General features: G+C 40.7%; 1 protein-coding gene across 9 annotated transcripts in view; it reads right to left on the reverse strand.

The window, feature by feature from the left end:
* The window catches only part of Pdlim5 (PDZ and LIM domain 5), a 163,838-nt gene extending 146,349 nt beyond the window's left edge, over positions 1 to 17,489 (reverse strand). For all 9 annotated transcript variants that reach the window (XM_013350037.2, XM_026784095.1, XM_005357365.3 and 6 more), the window contains exons 1-2: positions 17,395 to 17,489; positions 13,840 to 13,978 (exon numbers count right to left, since the gene is read on the reverse strand). In XM_013350037.2, coding sequence (XP_013205491.1) covers positions 13,840 to 13,935 — 96 coding nt within the window. In that variant the 5' untranslated portion in view covers positions 13,936 to 13,978; positions 17,395 to 17,489. The remainder of the gene's footprint in view (positions 1 to 13,839; positions 13,979 to 17,394) is intronic.
* Between the last annotated feature and the right edge of the window lie 2,120 nt (positions 17,490 to 19,609).

Below are 19,609 nucleotides of genomic sequence, written 5' to 3' on the forward strand. Positions count from 1 at the left end.
AGATGAATGCAATTTTTAAGCCAAATGTTGTTTAGACTATAATCATAGATAGTTAATAAATTTACATAAGCCCAGCAGAGACAAACAAAAATATCTAAGGGAAAAAATATTTTTAAATAAAATGTTACAAGCTGTTTTAAGCTACCTATATAAAAAAATAATATATTAATCCTACGCCAAAACTAATTGCAAAGTAATTCAAGCTTATCAATAAAAATATTGAAAATCAGCCAGGTATGGTGGAGCATGCCAGAAATCCCAATACTCTCAAGATGGAAAGGTCAAATCCAGCTTAAGGGAAACCTAGGCTTAACAGAACAAAATCCTATCTCAAAAAACAAGCAAACAAATCTTTTTAAAACTTAAAAAAGCAAGTATGACAGTATAAATGACTTTCAAAGTTTGAAGTATTTTTTTTAAAAAAATCAACAAATGGAAATATAAGTTTATCTTATCTTCATTTCATGATATATATAAATGACCTACATAGACTGGTAGAAATAACGCAGCAAACGATTTACTGCTTCTCCATACCAAGCATTATGAAAATGTACCACATATAAAATTTTCCTTCCTTCATGAAGAATCCTGAGCCTCGAGGAAAGAAAACTGTCTTAGAATACAAAAGCACTAATAACACCAGCTTCAGCAACGAATTCACCTATTTGCTTGTTTACCTCCTCCCACTGGTCCCTGCTTTTAGACCTATCCCTGCCTTGCTTTGCCTTTCTTTGTGTAACAAGGAACTACATTCCCCAGGATTCCTAGCTCTCGAGCTTCTAGATAAGTCTCAACAACAGTCAGGTTGCTCCTGGGTCCTAGTAGCTCTGTTTCCAGGCCTTCTATGCTGTCTCCACTGCTGCCAGATAGCCCTACACACAGGCTCTGGTAATACCACATTCCATCACCCTCAGCCCTAAGGATGGCCCTGGGTTTCCGCTGTTGTCTATTTTAGTTGCTTCACCAATGTGCCCTTCTCAGCAGACCACAATCTATTTTATATCCATATGAAAATTTCTTACTGAAAGGATCTAGAGTTTTTACTTTACTAACAAGTCTCTGGCTTACTTAGAACCTACAGCAAGACCTCTTTTTTCAAGAGAAGAGACAATACAAAGTCGTGACTGCTGCATCTTTGCCTGTGTTTGCCGGGTAACGGGGTTAGAGAACAACATTCAAACTCAGAAAACAGATGCAATTATTACTTGTAACCTGGAAAAAAAAAGCACTTAACAATCCTTATGTATATCTTCTGTGGACAGCATATATAAATGCTTAGTCACCACAGGAGTGGCACTACTTGAGAAGGAACGGGAGGTATGGACTTGATGCAGTAGGTGTGGCATTGTTGTCACTAGGAGTGGGCTTTGAGGTTTCAAAAGCCCAAGCCAGACCCAGCTCTCTCTCTTCCTACTGCCTGTGGATGGAGAAATCTCAGCTACTTCTCCAGTACCATGTCTGTCTGCATGCCTTCGTGCTTCCTGCCATGAGGATAATAGACTAAAAGTCCCAACTAAATGCTTTTTTTTCATGAGTTGCTGTCGTCATGGTTACTCTTCACAGCAATAGAATGCTTACTAAGACACAAACACATCATAAAAAGCATAAAATGATAGTATGATGGGAGCTGGAGATGGCTCAGCAGCTAAGAATACTTGCTGCTCTCCAGAGGACCCAAATTTCCTTCCCAGAATGCACAAGGTGGATCACGAAGCACAATGTCAAGAAACTGGTAACCTGTTGCCAGCTATGGCTGAATATCTCCATCATGGGTTTCAGATCAGGTATCTGGAGTCAGCTGCAACTCCAGTCCCAGGGATCTATTATCTTCATGCACACATGGTGCAGAGACATTATTGCAGGAAAATACTCACACATAAAATCTTTCAAAAAATATATGTATTTCTAATCCAATAAGAAACAAAAACCTATAAGCTATTCACTTTGTATACATCATTTATAAAAAAAAATTACATCAACTTGTCAACGTTTTTAATTTCTAGTCCATGTCAAAATGCTATTTTCCCATTTGCTGTACAAGCTTAATCACTAAGTATCCAGGCACAACTAACTCTAAGTAAAAGCAGTAATAAGAGTAACAATCCTAATACATACAGCCACATCTATAAAATACCAAGACACTCACGAAACTAAGCCACTTGCTAAATCGGCTCCCAGGTTTTTAAGAAACCATCATCATCACTGAGATGGAGCTGTAAAATCGTCACCAGGTCTGGGGAGGCACTCTGCATCTAGAGCACTGCCAGTGAACTAAACTTAGAATGGATCCCTTCCTTCTTTTTACAGCAAGCTCCTTAAATAAGGAAATTTCTTTTATTAATCATTGTCAATTAGCAAAGAATTAAGTTTCAAAAAATAATTGGTTTTGTTTATCCTCCTCGTCCAGCCTGTATTTTTCCAGCACAGTAACCTCTTTCCAGCTTTTATTCCATATGCATTCTATATTTCCCTCATCCCCACCTCTACACCTCCTTCAGCCAAAAGGGGGGCAGGGTTATACTAAGAGAGTAAAAGAATAACAAAAGTATAAGATGTTTAATTAGGATAAGTTAGATAATTATCTAGAAATAAAAAAATGTGGATCTTAATGGAAATGAAGGTTTGAAATAACAAAATAAAAACACTTTTAAAAAACTGCCCTCTCAAAGAAAATATTTCCCCGTTTAAAATTGAACCAAACCATTTTGGTGAATGTAACAGAAGCCAAGACAACTGACCTATGGTTACCAGTTCGTTAGATAAATTAGCTTCAGGAGGTAAATGATGTGGGATTCCCCTCTGTATGCTATGAATATATTTTATTAGCACTGGTTAATAAAGAAGTTTCTTTGGCCTATGGCAGGGAAGAATAGAACAAGGCAGGAAATCCAAGCAGAGATAGAGGAGGAAAGGAAGTAAAGTCAGAGAGACATCATGTACCTGCTCAAGAAGCAAGGGGTAACAAACCACAAGTTTCACAGTAACATATAAAGTAAAAGAAATGGATTAATTTAAGATGTAAGAGTTAGCTAGAAATACACCTGAGCCATTGGCCAAAAGGTATGACAATTAATATAGCTTCTGTATGATTATTCAGGTTTGGGTACAGGAAAATGAAAGAATAGTCTCTGTTTACAGGCATTTACATTGTTCAGTAGGATGGTAGGATGGGAGTAAATGTGTTTCACTGATAACTTATAGGATGGTGACTGTACCCTTTTTTCCATCGATAACATCCTATAACATTAAGATGAAATAAATTTTTTGCCTTTATGAAAGGTTTTTATCTTTTAGATTTAATTTAGCTTGAAACAGGAAGTTGAGAAATTCTAGTATCTATTGGGTACACTCCAAAGAAGTTTACTAGTGTGTCTTCACTGTATTAATGTCTTCAAGAGGTCGTTATTGCCAAGTGTCAATGGAGAAAACCAAAGCATTCCTTAAAGTAAAATATACAAAAGCAATTACAAATGGTACGGAACAATCTAAAACACTGTTTTATTATCAGCTGTCTTTATTGTCTCTTCCTTGAGTCCCTAAATATGGATGTGAGACATCAAGATCTTTGTTTAATTTGTATTATTATGTCATTTCCTAGACTATCTAGCATATTATAAATTTAATAAATATTTGTAGAATGGATAAATAAATTAAGAGGGAGCAACAATTATTTCTATGTACTAACATGACTAAAGCTCTGACTAGCTGAACTTTGGACTTGATGAACTTCTTGCAGCCCGCAACTAGCATGATCAAATACTAGTCTCCTCATTTTGTCCATAAATGGATTCATATTGGTCAGGCACTCATCCCATATCCAGAAAGCTGGCTGTGGCTCAGACAAGAGATAAGGGATGTAGAAAGTTACACACAAGGGCTGTTGATACTGACAGCACTCCTGGAAAGCAATAGGACAAATAGCAGACATTGCTTATCTTCTCTAGACTATACATTTATTTATAACTAAACTTATTCTTTACCACAAGTGAAAACTATTCCCTAAAACAACCGCTTCTCATTAGAAATACACTCTATCATGTCACTTTGAAAGGAAAAACAAAATCAAACAAACAAGCAAAAAAAAAAAAACCTACAATGACTGCCTATCACTGTGGATAGCTGTCTATCTAGTGGGATGCACCAGGGTATCAGACTTCCTTTCAAATCTCTTTGATGATAGTTTATGCCATAACAGATGCAATAAGAAAATGAACCACAGTCTTAGCTAGGTTTTCTACTGCTGTGATAAAACCAACACAATAAGAAGAGTCTTGGAAAAGAAAGGGTTTATTTTGCTTATGATTCCATATTATTGTTCATCACTGAAGGAAGTCAGAGCAGAAATTCAAACAGGACAGGGACCTGGAGGCAGGAGCTAATGCAACACCATGGAGGGGTGCTGATTACTGGCTTGCTCCCCATGACTTGTTCAGCCTTCTTTTTTATAGAACCCAGGACCACCAGTCCAGGGTGTTCCCATCCACAATGGGCTGAACCCTCAGCTACCAATCACTAATGAAGAAAATTCCCTATACACTTGCCTGCTTACAACCCAATCAAATGGAAACCTTTTCTCAATCTGTGGACTGCCTATCGTCACTCCTAACACCATCCTCATCACCATATGAACCTCTTTATCGCTCACTCTGCTTTAGACACATTGTACAATCCCCTCATCTACCTCTGCCTTTTCTTCCTTACTTCAGTCCCACAACTTTCTATTCCTTGGACATGCTAAGCAATTTGCCCTCTCGAGGAACATAACTCATTGAACTATGTGAAATGCTGGAATATGGGGCCATAAGTATCTTTTGTGCATAGCACTAAAGGGCAGAATTAGAACTGCGGGGTCAAATCCATATAAAATTATTCTGACTGCACAGAACATCACAGGATTACCATCTAGCCAGAAGCTATCTGGTAAAGAACAAGGGCACACCAGTCCTCCCCATAAGTCCCCAAATGGACCTGTCAGTCAGCAGGTTGGGAAAATACCCCTTGGGAAAAGCTATTTGTTCTAGAGATTTTAGACACAATATAAAGCTTTCCTAGAATATAGATTGGTACAATGATCTCTTTGGCCAATGTTTGCTCACAGCTGTTGAGAGTGCTGCAGTAATTTACTCTGCAATAAACTCTACCTATCTTCTACACTGGGCAAGATTAGAGGTGTGTACTGACATGGCCAGTAGTACAGTATCTGTTCTTCGTGAAATGTACACACATACTCAGCTGTCCCTGGTGACAGGGTATAAAGATTAAAAGAATTATTACTACAGTTCAGCTGGTTTCAAGTCCTGGGCCTATCTAGTTATTAGTATGTAGCTTACGATATATTACATATTTGGTTATTAGTATACAACTTAGACTATATTACTTAACTTGCATGTTTCTTCATCTATAAATTAAGAGATTTAAAATGAAGATACTTTCCACTAGAAATGTTAAGAGGAATTAATATACTGTTACACATGAACAAAACACCTGCAATAGGACGTAGACAAAAACAAGGGCTCATAAATGTCAGCATGTTTCCACCACCACGGTTTAATAAAGAAAAGGAAGGAGTCCCAAGGAAGGGTGCCTTGTCAGACATTTTAAAGAGCACGCAACAGTTCACAGAAATTCAAAACTCTTCACATTTAAGTATTTACAGCAGTACAATAAAGGGTGAATTTATCACATCCCACAAGCTGACCAAGCACCTTCTAATGGCCAGCACCTTGTCAAATCACTAAAGAGCCCTGCAGAAGAGTGGGACACAAAGCCATGCAGTGCACCAGGCAGCTAGAGCAACTCCAAAAGTAACAACTTTCAAACTCTTAAATATGGTTTGCTTAACTGTTCAAACAGCTATGACAGAGCTGTGTCAAAAATTATTCCAGAAAGGGGCAGGGGTAGAAAAGTGGAGAAACAGCTCTCAGTAATGTGCTTGCAAAGCCAACAAGAGAACCTAAGGTTAGCACTCACAATTAAAAAGACAGAAACAAAAGTAGGTAAAAGAGCCTATGCCTGTAATCCAGGAGCAGCAGAGACAAGAGGATCCCTGGGGCTCCCTGACAACCAGCCTAGCCAAATCCATGCACTCCACATTTGGTGAAAGACCTAGTCTCAAAAAATAAGATGTTAAGTGGCTGAGTATCAGTTGTTGACCTCTGGCCTTCACAAGCGCACACACACACACACAATCATCTTTTGTCATGCATTGGAAGAACTGTGGTAACAGAGAGAAAATCTGCTTTTAAAAAAAGCAAGAAAGAAAAAACTATTAATAAAATTTCTGGATAAAGAAATTTTTAAATCCCTAAGAAATTAGCTATTTCATTTCCAAAGACAGAACAATTTTCTTTCATCTGATTGCAAGTAGAAAATAATGAACCACTTTAAGATGGAGAAATCATAGTGTATCACTTGTAATTAAACCTGAAAAAGGAAAACAGCTGGAACTTGGCCCATCTGATTGACAAAGATCAAAGTCTGCTGAGACTCACAGGGATGGGGAAACAGCCAGGCTCATATCACAGGTATGAGTCTCTACAGAGACATTTTGCAATACCAGCCAAAATTACAAACGTATTCAAGCATTTAACTTGCTGTTCCATTTCTAGGAATTCTTCTAACAAATATAATGGTGTGTTTGTGTGTGCACTTGCATGCAAAAATTGTACCTGTGTCAGTAAATACAAAAGACTTAGGACAAACCTAAGAGTCCAATGATATAAACTGCTAACACAAATTATGACATATCCAAACATAGGGTTTTTTTTTTAAAAAAATAAAGATATGCTAACTGATTTTAAAAGAAAAAAAGAGCCGGGCGGTGGTGGCGCACGCCTTTAATCCCAGCACTCGGGAGGCAGAGGCAGGCGGATCTCTGTGAGTTCGAGACCTGCCTGGTCTACAGAGCTAGTTCCAGGACAGGCTCCAAAGCCACAGAGAAACCCTGTCTTGAAAAACCAAAAAAAAAAAAAAAAGAAAAGAAAAGAAAAGAAAAGAAAAGAAAAAAAGAGACTGCCAAAATTTTCTTTATTGTAATATTAGTTCTTGTGTTATGAAAAGGATATGTGCTTAGTTATGTGATGTACACATTATCTCCAGAAATATATACAAGAAATTACTAAAACTGAAAGTTTCAGAAAGAAATGAGTAACAGGGCAAAAACATTCACATCTTTAAATTCTAATCTATATGAATGTTTTTCTGAAGAAAACGTTTATAGCAGGAAGGGGTAAAAGATTAAGCAAGATTTCTTAAATACCAAATTTGACTAAGTTTGTAGGCTCTCAACTTTTTTCTCTTTTCCCTTTTTTTTTTTTTTACATTCTTTCCTGTTAATGCTCAATATTCACTTTATGACCCTGCGTTTATTTAAGCCTCCCTGGGCCATGTGCTGCCACTATTTAGCCCTCAGTGAGCACTAAAAGCCTAAATGCCAACAAACAGGGTGAACTCTGTCCCAGTAACTGACAGATAGATAAATGGATAGCAACATATCTATGGACAATAAAAGAAATTAGAGTATCTGTTGAAAGTGTAGATTACTCCACTTACTCAACACGAAAGGTGAAGAAGAAAGGGCAATGTGAATACTAAAACTGACTGGACAGATGGCTCAGCAGTTAAGAACACTGCTGCTCTAGCAGAGGACCTAGGTTTGAACCCACGTGATGACTTACAACAGACCCTAACTCCAGTGCCAGTGGGGAACCCAGTACTTTCTTCTGGCTTCTGTGACATCTGCAGTCCACTTACATACATGCTCACAAAACACTCATACACATAAAGTAAAAATAAATGCATCTTTAAGGGGGAAAAAAAGAAAGTCCACTTAAACAGTGTGTACTGCTTTGTCCATTTCATTTATTACCTAAAGAAACACTCTGATTTTCTCTCTTCGTGTAGAAATCGAACCGCCTTCTCAGTGTGGCTGGGCGGTGCTCTGCATCTGAAGCAGCTGAGGATCAATGAAGTAACTGCCCTTTAGTTACTCAATTAACGTTTCCCTTCCATTTCCCCTACGTCATTTACTTCCGCACACAGGCAAACACTGCTACTTCGCATGACAGTGTATCACTTTGTCAAGTTCTTCCACCCCATACTCAATCTCTGTTCCACCTCAGGAACTGAAATAAGGGCCTGGAGTCTCACTTGCCAAAACTGAAGCACAATAAATAATCCCCTTGAAGAAGCCAAAGAAACAGGCTCCTTTTTGTCAAAAACAGTATTAGCACCTAGGTTAATGAATCTTATCAAGATTTCTCCGCCATTCAGTCAGAACTGGGAGAAAGGCTATGACTCAACTTGAGGAAATGGGAACGCAGGCAAGAAGGACTACAGGTAGTGTGTTAGAAACAAAGGCAGCAGGCTGACCGCATGCTCACATGCACCTGGCCCACAACCACCAAAAAAGGTCTCAGAACTAACCAAAAAAGCCACAGGCTTCAGTCAGCCCTCTTCATTTACGTGAGCAACTCTTAAGTAATGAAATCCTTTTCTTCTCTTCTCTACTTAAGTTTAAAGCCCTACAGTATTGTTTCTTCCAGGAGATAAGAGTCCTTCTTACCCATAAAATTCTCTTCTTAAAAATAACTTCCCTAAAAACACTAAAAAAAAAAAATCAGTGTTTGGTAAAAAGCAAATAAGCTTAAAATTCTTTAAAATTACTCATTTGTAATAAAATACATTGATTTTATTGCTTTACAATAGAAAAGCATTTTCAGAATTATCTAAAGGTGGTTGCACATTTGTGACCACAAAGAGAAAACCACATCAGACAAGTCAGGATTCTGAGTCCCTCCCCCCACCTACCCCCTCTCAAAAAAAAACCAATATTTTAAAAGCAGAGAGTGAATATACATATGAAATATACATTATGTACTTATATAAACTAAATTAACATTGTAACTGGACACCGTGAGTCAACAGCTTTAAACTAACAATGAACCCGTTTATTCAAAGTAAGATAGTTCTCTTCCTTTCTTTAAACTGGTCTGAACTGGTTTGAGCCCGTCTGAACCGGTCTAAACCGTTCAAGACCGACAAACATGACACACGCGACAAAACTACACATGCGGCAAACATGACACGCATGAAAAGCGCAACACACGTTGCCGATTTGACATGCGTGTCAGATGACATGACAAGCATGACCAAAGAAACGGCACGTGTGGCCAAAAGGACACGCGAGTCAGGGCCATCACGTGTGTCAAATGTGGCTAGCGTGACGGATACGACATGTGTGTTGCCTTCGACTGGCATGCCGAATGTGGCATGCGTGGCTGAAATGACACACGTGTTGGAATCGGCACGTGTGCAGCCTCTGGAATGCGTGCGTGCCCCAAAACGCGTGCTGCATGTCGTATCCGCCACACATGCTGCATCTGGCACATGTGTAGGCTCGACCACGCATGTTGTGCTTTTCATGCATGTCATGTTTGTTGCGCGTGTCATGTTTGTTCATCTAAATCTGGCTTAAGGGGTCTGCAGGGTGTTTCAGCCTGTTATCCAGGAGAACAACTGCAGTTGGCCTGTCTGGAGAAGCGTTCCCTGCATTCACGGCTTAGATGGGAGTCAAGCCATGACAGTGTACTGAAAAATGGCAGAAAAAGTGGAGGTATTCAAATTCTATCCCTTGAGGACCATTTCAATTAATGCCTGTTTTAAAGTAAATCCCTCCAAATACAAAAGATTTACACCCACTAAACCTGAAAAACACTGGCCAACATGTTTGTCATTTCATGAGATAGGTGTAACAGACTATCCGGTACTGCAGGGTGGTGCTTAGTTCTTTACCATATTAATTTTGTACTCCTCAGAACTTCGTATCTTCCCCAGTGGCTTCTAGGAGGAATGTCCTTAACTTCCAAGTATATGAATTCCCAGCCAAGTGTTTCACAACTGTCTTTCTGTATTCTGTGATATCTCCCCAAACTGAGTTCCATACTTGAGAAAATGGTCTATTTCTTAAACTTTTTAACTCGAAATGAAACTATCTGAACTTAAAACAATTTCTTCTCCTCTAACCCTTGAGAATCAATGGAATATTTTTTTAAAAAAAAAATCTAACCTCATTCTAAACTCCTAAAGCAACTTCTAAAACATGTCTAATGGAGAACTGGGCGATCACCGGAGAAATCCAAATTCTAGTAATGAAGACTCTGGGGTCACACAGCAGATAACGACACAGCAGGTACTGCAACTTTGAGATCCTAAATCGAAAAAACACTTATATCTAAAAGGTCCTTATAACGCCACCAAGAAGAAAAAAAAACCAGCTTGCCAAAATATAGCCTTGAATTGTGCAACTAGTCTCCTATTTCTTCTTATAAAATATACTGGCAAAGACCAACGAACCCACAGTGCTCCAGAGAAACCCATCCATCCCCACATTCCATGGCTTCAGGGCTATTCCCATAAACACAGGGTCATGAAAAGCGGCCTGCAAACTCCAGCAGCAACACTCCAGTTAAAGAGAAAACTGAAGACAGTGGCATGAACGTGCTGTTCTCACAGTCTGAGCATCCTTTAGAAAAGTCAGCAGGCACTGCCCAGCCTACCTTAGAAACCTACCAACAAAATACTGCACAATACAGATGATGAACCAAGAAATGTGAAGTTTAGTTTGCATTCTTTATGAACCAGTTCAGCATATTAATACACTAAACACTAATATAACAAAATTTCGGAGAAATAGAATGTCTGAGTCCTCGCCAGCGGCTTACTTACCTCAAAGTTAACTTAATACCCCAAAGTTTCAGTGTTCTAAGAAATGGAAATGGCCCTTTAGTTCAACACATCCTATCCCAAGAAAAACTGTGTGCTTCTGAATTCTAAAATAAAGATGTACAAGTGTCTGGGTTTCTTTTTTTTTCCATTTTCAATTATAACATACCTTAAGTAAAAATATTAATTAACAACATAATATTAACTGCCATATTCCCTAAAACTGAGGGGTTTGTTTCACACTCCTAAATAACTTTCATTTTTATTACACATTATTACAAAAGACATCAACTGAGAGATTTTAATGTATCAAACTTTGCTAAGATTTTCATATGCATCATTACATAAAAGAATCACTATCTTAAGGCACACTGCTTCTTAATACTATTAATTAAAGAACACGGTGATCACAAAAAAATCCTGCAATTCTACATAAACAAGCAGAATAAATGTAATCAGAGGGGTAATTAAAATAAGGCATTTGTAGCATTAATAATCTTAACACAATATAAATGTTATTAGGCACAAATTTTTCATTAGACATTATTATTGGGCATGTTTAAAATAAATCATACAAGGGGTTAAAAATAACTACACTAAAAGGCCAAGAGCCTTGCAGCCAAGTTGAGCCAACATTCCCTTCTCTCTACCCCTCCCCTCCCAATCCTGTCCAGTCCAGAATGAATTGCATGCCCCACTGCACAGGCCCAAAAAGGTCACAGGAGATGGCAGACACTTTTGTAAGAGAACAGAAATAACTCAGCAGCTTTGTTATCGTGGTCGCTTTTAATCAGTGTGTTCAAAATCCTTTAATTAGCACTCTGTCTACACAGGGAAAGCATTTCTGGGCCAGGGAAAGGCACGTATGCATGTATATATGCAGTGTTCCCTTGTATCGGCATCGCAACATGGAGCTAGCACCTCACTGTCTGCCAGGGAGCTGAAGCACATAAAACTCTGTGATGTTGGCACAACACAACAGATATGTATGTTTTACATCCTTATTACCAAACAACAAAGCAATGATTGAGTTTGCTTCATTTAGGTAAGATTTCTGGCCCCTTTCTCAGCAAAGCTTGAAATACTTTAAACTAAGGGTGGTGAGACAGCTGAGCAGGCAAAAGGTCCCTGAGCTCTGTCCCAGGAAGTCCCGGGTGGAAGGAGACAAGAGACTCCTGCAAGTTGTCCTCTGACTTGTACCCTGTGTGCATGAATGAGCACAAGTACTCGCATGCATGCACATGCACGCACACACAAGTAAACAATAAGTACTGGAAGAAGCTTTTAAACAACAATTTCTTTAGTAAATTAAAATAGGAAACGAAAAGTTAATATTAAAAAAGTTACGATAAAACCGTAATATTTCACCCTCATCACAGATCTTCAGTACAGAAGTACTACCTCACATGACTAAACTAAATCCCAACACAACACTTTCACATGGAAACTGCACATTTAAAATGAAACACAAAGTCTTAGAATATTATTTACATACACTTTCCTGAAAAATACAATTAACCTAAAATCTAGAAAAATATTTGCGACAGTTAAAAATAAGCTATTTGTAAATTTGCTGCCAAGAAATAATAGAACTCCATTATTTAAAAGGAGATTTGTAATATCTGTAATAAGCAGGAGGCATAAACTTTACTTAAATAAAAGGAGAAGAAGAAGAAAAAACAAAGAAGAGAAGGAAAGGAGGAAAGGAGAGAGGGAGGAAGGGAGGAAGGGAGGGAGGGGGAAAGGAAGAAAAGAAGGCAAGGAGGGATGTCGGGTGAAAAGGAGATGGGGAGAATGTGACTCTAAGGAAACTTAGAGAGGAAAGCAAGGTATGGGAACTATATATAATATGCTAATATTTTAACAAATAAAGTTCCTATTCAGAAGACTACGTAACAAGTAGAAGGCTGGGAAGAGGGCTCACTGGGTAAAAATGCTTGCTGTGCAGGCCTCTGACACCCGTATTTAAAAGGCTGTGCCAGTCGGCAGACAGGCAATCCCAAGAAAGCTCACTGACCAACCAGTCTAATGGTGAACTTATAGTTCAGGGATTCCCTGTCTCACAGCAGTAAGGCAAACAGTGATGGAGGCAGACACCCAACTTCCTGTCTGGCCTGTTCATGAGTGTGCACACCAACATACTCACATACGTACAAATACACACACACACACAAACACAAAGGAAGTTATGCAAATAAATAATAATAATAATTCCCTTTTGGTGAGTGAAACTGTGCTTGACAGAGTCTCAATAAATAGAAGTCTTAATTATTCCTTTTTCAGAATCATCAAGACATTCTAAGGTCAGACACCTCTACTCTCAGCACTCGGGAGTTAGAGTTCAGTGTATCACTATGAGTTCAAAGCAAGCCTGCTCTACACAGCAAGTTCCAGGCCATCCAGAGCTACAGTGAGTCTCAACTATTTTCTCCCATGACTCATTCCTTTTCTTTCTCCCTCTCACCGTCTCTCTCTTTCTCTCTCTCTCTCTCTCTGTCTCTCTCTCTCTCTCTCTCTCTCTCTCACACACACACACACACACACACACACACACACACACACACACTGCATTCAGCTAAATCCCAATGGGGTAAAAAGTCAAATCCCAACTAGTCATAGGCTGACAGTCTAGCGGGAGATCCACACCCTTCACTCTCTCCACAGATCTGAGTGGCTTTTTTCCATCTTACTCATGACTATTGCCTCCACCAGAATATGGGGTGAGGAAACAATACCAAATCCAGCCATGACAGTGTTGGGAACTGAAAGAGGCCACTGAAATTTGATAGTACAATGCCACACAGTATTGTTGAAGAAACTAAAGCCCAGAGAATTTCCCAAACTAGGGGCAATTCGCTCCTAGGTTAGAGGTTTTCTATTTTGGTTTTGTTAATATCGGAGGAAGTGAAAACAAGTTGAACAGAAATAAAATTGTCCTTGTTAAGTACCTTCCCTCGTCATCTTTATTATTAGATAGCCAAACTTGATAAGAGGAAACAAAGATCCCACACGTGTAGAAAGTGTTGTACAAGTCAACAGAGACTTGAGTAGCACAGTCCTGAGGGTCCCAGGACCAAACAGTGGATGAATGGAGTAACATCGGAAAAGGGTGCTTACACTAGAGATTGTCAGGGGCATGTTGAAATCCTTGCCACCTTGGAGACGGAAGCCCCAAGGGGCTGGGCCGACCAACGACACATTGTAGTTGCTCATGGTTCCAAGGTTCGATGTGGAGTTCCAGAAAAGATGCAAGAAACTACAAAAGAAAATTAGATGGTTAGTAAAAATGTTTATTAGAAACCGAATTACATATATCAATGCATTGTCTATCAAGCCAACAAAACTATTCAGTATTTTGGGTTGGGATGAAAGGACATACAGATTATATCTAGCAAACTCTTGATTAATCTCAGCTGAGGAAAAGGAATCCATGAGCTAATCAAAATTTATTTAATGCTCGTGCCAACTCCCCGTCAGAAAGTACTCTTAGACATCTGTCCAGGTTTACAAATTGCAAAAAACAAACTTTGTGGGTTCTCACATACGAACTTCAATATCTTATTGGCGGAATTATATACCCAGACAGAATGTGATTTTACGTTGACTATAACCCAGTGTGACTGTCCTGCTGCATCCTGCGCACCCTTCTTTACTGTCATCAGCAGGAACACTTTGGATCTCACTCACTTCAGTCATGTGACCACATCACAGAACTGCAGGTCTGTTGGCTGTTTGTGTCTTCTAAATAATTAACTATTCAAAGATGAGATGAGCCCAAACGATTCTAATTAAGGATGGTAACTCATAGCCTCTTCTACAGGAATATGGTAGTTCCCACAGTCAAGGGAATTTCAAGTGTTGCTTTACTCTCAGTGGGTTCAGATATCTACTTGTGCTTCTGAATTTAGTATGCTGGGACAGAAGTTTCAGTGGGTTTTAAAAGTAGAAAAGTATATTAAGGCAGGAAACATAAGGCGGCTGATGTTAACGGTTCAGATTTTCTAAGGAAGAATGATGCTTGTCTTAAACTGGGGGTTTTGTGTTGTTGTTCTTTGTTGATTTGTTTGTTTCTGGGGTGAGAATTGAACCTAAGGCCTTATTGTCTTTTTATACAGGCAATGCTAGGCTATATTCTAGAAAAAGTGGTATTTTAGTCTAAATCTTTGTTTTCTTTTATACTCATATCATCCAGCAGAGAGTAAGTCTCCTGAGCCAGTAAATGAGGCTATACTAACCATAACTGAAATACAAAGTTAACCTTAATGAAACCAAATTGGAGCCTTTGAAAATTACCATGATACTGTCCTTTTTTTCCCCTGTCTTGTTGTAGTGAGGCTCATAATGACTCCAGGGTAGATCTTTCAAAATTTACTTAAGAGTGTCCTATTAATAATTGAAGGCATTGGGAAGAATGAAGGTAGTTTCCTCCTTAAAAAGAATATTAAAGACATACAGTTCTTCCATTTAAAAAGTATGGTAGTATAATTTCATAACTTTAAAGACACTTGTCAAAACAAAGCTTTAAGGGATGGAAATATAGCTCAATGGTAGAGTTTGTCAAGCATCTGTGAGAGTTTAGGACCAATTCCCAGTGCAAAAACAAACAAGCAAACAAAAATATATTTCTGACTTCCATAGAAAATCTGTCCTGTTACATCAACCACCTTCATATACTATGTTTTAAATCCACTCAGAGGTCCAGCCATCATATCAAGTCCAGCAGCAGATGTGCCCCTGAGCAGAAGGCAAACAAATTCCTTCTACTCAAAAGGGTAAAAATCTAGTTTCTAAAGGAAAGTGACTTGAGGGACAATGTGCACTGTGAAGCTTTTCAGATGGAGAGGTAGTGCTGAACTACTACAGAGTGCCATTACTTTAGCACATACACTCTCCGAGGGAAGCATGGAGCTGGAAGAAGCTCGGCATAGCCTTCACATTCTTCCCTTGGCTCAGGTAAAGATTAAAAAAAGGCAGTAAGCAAAGGCCATACCCAAAGGGCGTCAGAAGTCAAACCGTTAAACTGCAGGTGAAAAACAAATGGGAGGGAATTAATAACATGCCACACAAGATCGCTTTTCCCTTAGAAAAAGATCTCCGCAGGAACAGTAGAGAAAGACCAGCAGAGGCAGTCTTGATAATGTCATGCAGTACAAATAAATCTGTAAGCCAACCGATACTTCACAGGCCACTGTCCTTTTTTAATCTTTAACTATGTCAAGGGAAGAACGTGAAAGTTATGCTGAACTTCCTCCCAGTTCCAAGCTTCCCTAGGAGAGAATGTATTTTATGTATGTATCAACTGGCATCCATGTACCTTCCCTTTTCTTAGGGACTCCCTTCCCGATTTCTCCCATTTGTTATTAAAATTTCTAGCACTGGCCAGGTCAGCCACACCATAAAACCGGTTGTCTTTTTCTCTAACTTCTCCTTCTGCAAGCTTCACTTGGAATTCATTTGTCTTTAAATACTCTGATCCTTAAGCAATGACAATATTTTTATTGGCCTTTTCCAAGTCTCCCCCATGTGGTTATTAGAGCCCAAACCCTAAACCCTAAAATACCAACAGAACAGGCAGGAAATAACAGCTTATTCTGCTTTCAAACAAGTAAAAATGTTGAAATTTCTGCGGAGTTCTGGGGGGTTTTTGAGGGGGGACTATCTAAATTATTCTTCCATCTAGAGCTAGGCTGGAGGTGGTTTCCCCACACTTCCAAGTTCGCTTCCTTGGTGAGCGAAAAGGGGGAGAGACCCACCCCTAGGGACAAGCCCCATTTAAAGAAGACTGTCTAGAGATTCTTTCTTCCCTGCTGAGATAGAATGGTGAGAGGATTGTAGGCGCAAGAGGAAAGCGGACGAGACGTTTCCCAGCTGAGGTTCACGCCTAGCCCTGTTGGCCAAATAAGGTTCCCCAGCCAGCAGTTTCCGTGGCAGGCGGGTTCAGACGTCCTCGGGTCAAGGAGGAGGACCTGGGATAGGATCCGGCGATCACACCCTAGACCTGCCCTGCCCAGCCCAGCCACGAATTTTCTTTCCAAGTTCTGGCCAGTCCAGACGCCCTTCCTTTTTCCACTCATTGTCAAACGCAGCAGAAGCGCCGTCCGGCAAAAGCCCCAACAAAGTAAACCGGTTTCAAAACCCCGGCGATCACGACCAATTTGCCAGATGGGCTTTATTTCTGGGCGCAACGACTTTGCCCCCAGCAGGTTACACAATGACAAAAATTGAACGAAGGGGAAAGAAGCGCTTCTCCGTCGCCTGGAATCCAGCAAACAAAACAGCGCCGCTCTCCCGTACAGGCGCACCTTCTCCGCACGCCCGAGCGTCCCGGGGGGCCGAGGTGCTGCCCCTCGCCGCCTGCCCGCGGTCCAGGCGGGCGCCCCCTGGCGCGCCCGGCTCTCCCGAGCGCCAGTCCCCGACAGCCCCGACTGCGGGGCTCCATCCCGCCCACCGCGCGCCCGCTCCCGCGCCGCCCTCCCTGCCCGGGGGACCCTCTGCCACCTCCGCCACCGCGCGCACCCAGAGCACCTGAGGAGCCGCGGCTCCCCGGGGGGACGCGCGCCCGATCCTCCTCCCGCCCCGCTGACCCCGGCGCTCAACACCCCGCCACCTCCTTCGCCTCCTCTCCCCCGGAGCGGATCACGACGCGCTCCTCCGCCGCCCGCCGCCGCTCACCTCCGGACCCGCGCGGCGAAGCCTCCGCCTCCGATCAGCGCTGACAAGTGGCTCCCGGTGCCTGTGCGCTGTCCCCTCACAGGCCGGCGGGGAACTTCCGCCTCCGCGCTCGCCCCGCCTCGCCCCGCCTCGCCCCGAGGCTGGCCACGCCCCTCCGCGCCTGGCCACGCCCCGAAGCCGGGCTGGGCGGGGCCGCGCCTAGCAGGGTTTAGAAGGCGGTGGCTTCTCCAGGCAGGGTGCCGGGACTTGCTGGGGCTGGCTGCTGCGGCCTCAAAACAATTCCCCTGTGGAGTTTCGGTGGGTGCAGTCTCCGGGGATTTCGAATGGTACCTGGCAGAGAGCTAGGCTTCCGCTTTTCTGTTTTGTGTCTGAGCGCTTTTCACTCTGCAGAAACTTGAATTGACCCGCAGTTGGTCTAGCTAAAAATAGAATGGGGCTTTGGCTGAATCTCTGGCGACGCAAGTTCAGCGACTACCGCCTGGTTTCGTGAAAGACGTCTGTGTACTCTGAGAAGTGCAAACTCTGAAGTTTGCTTGTCAGCAAGGTGAAAATCGCTAACCCTAATAGGCAGAAGTTAAATCTGTCGTCGCGCTAGAAGACAGCCATAGAAAGCAGAGGCCAAAAGTGATTCAGGCACTGTATCCTCGACTTCTTTTTCTAAGTTCAAATCAACCACACATTTACCTACTTCTGTGAAGTTGTTTGGTTTTGCCCAGAGAGTTTACTCACAAGCAAACATTAATAATTGTTCAGTCGACACTCCAAAAGAAACTTGCAGTTTCCTTTACCCTTTGAATTGTCTTTTGAAATGTTAAAAAGACAAGTGTTAGTCAAGTAGTGGATCAAACAAAAATAAAACTCACAGAAGTCCATGATTCTTTAGAGGTGCAAGCAAAATTCTAGAATGGGAGCGAAGCTAAATAAGTAGAAGCCACTGCCCACAGGTGGCTATGACCATTTGAAATTTTTAGAGTTTGAGTTTAAATCACCTTGGAAATGGTTTATATTATTCTAATGAATCTAAATTTACAAACAGGTAGGATACTATTTCCATTATTATATAACTTTCAGTAGGATGACATTTCACTATACTGTTGAACATTTAATGACTAACTTGACACATATGTACTGAGATTTTAAATCTTCTTAAATTTAAAAATATGTATGTTGATTACATACTGAAATTATGTTATCTGTTTATTTAAAACATTAAAATTAATGTTATCTTTTAATGTGTATACTAGAAATTTTATTATGAGTGTGACTCGCCTATTTTTTTTGGAAGATTTTTCCAGTGGTAGATTTGAGTACTGTGTTTTACCATCCAGAGTTCTTTAATATATATTATGTTTCACATCTCATTCAAAAGTAAAACAAATTGTTAAAATCAGTTAACATTTTATGAATACCATGCTAGGCAAAATAGAAAGTGTTACAGTTGCTTTCATAAGATGAATATCATCCTTATTTACAATTTTAAAAAATTGAAGTTACAACAGATTATATAATGTAATAGACCCACTTGTGACAAGTCAGTCACTAGTGTTACCTCGTAAAAGTTCATCTCTTCACACCCTCACCTGTTTGTGGCTGACAGAGCAAAGTTGAGCCTAGATCAAGGAAATCTCACTAGTGTGACAAGCAGTATCAGGAGAGAATAAGCATTGAGATGATGAAGGGATCGCTGAGAGTAAATAGTGTCCCAAATGTAACTGGAATTTTAGCCCTTATTGCAAAGTTGACCCTGAACCTCCTCCCCCACTCCCACTTCAGTCCAAAGCCTCTGGTATAAAATGAGCATGTTATGCATAAATTGATATTTATCCAGTTGCTCTCCTGGAAAGCCACTTTTTTTCTGGGTTTCATCCACACAGAATCTATGCATATGGCTATGAAAAAAGTCTTCCTTTTAAACAAACAGTACCTGTCACATTTCCAAGGAATTATTAAACTATAATGCTCCAAAGTTATTTCCCTATCTGTGTATGCCTCAAAGACATAGAGGGCTTGTGTGGCATCTATGAGGTCCTAGTTCTATCCTCAGCATCACTACTATCACCAATACATCCACCGCCACCACCACCACCACCTCCACCACATCACCATCACCACCTCCACCACCACCTCCATCACCACCACCACCTCCACCACCTCCACCTCCACCACCACCACCACCTCCACCACATCACCATCACCACCTCCACCACCACCTCCA

Source organism: Microtus ochrogaster, chromosome 21, assembly GCF_000317375.1.
Source record: "Microtus ochrogaster isolate Prairie Vole_2 chromosome 21, MicOch1.0, whole genome shotgun sequence".
Taxonomy (NCBI): Eukaryota; Metazoa; Chordata; class Mammalia; order Rodentia; family Cricetidae; genus Microtus; species Microtus ochrogaster.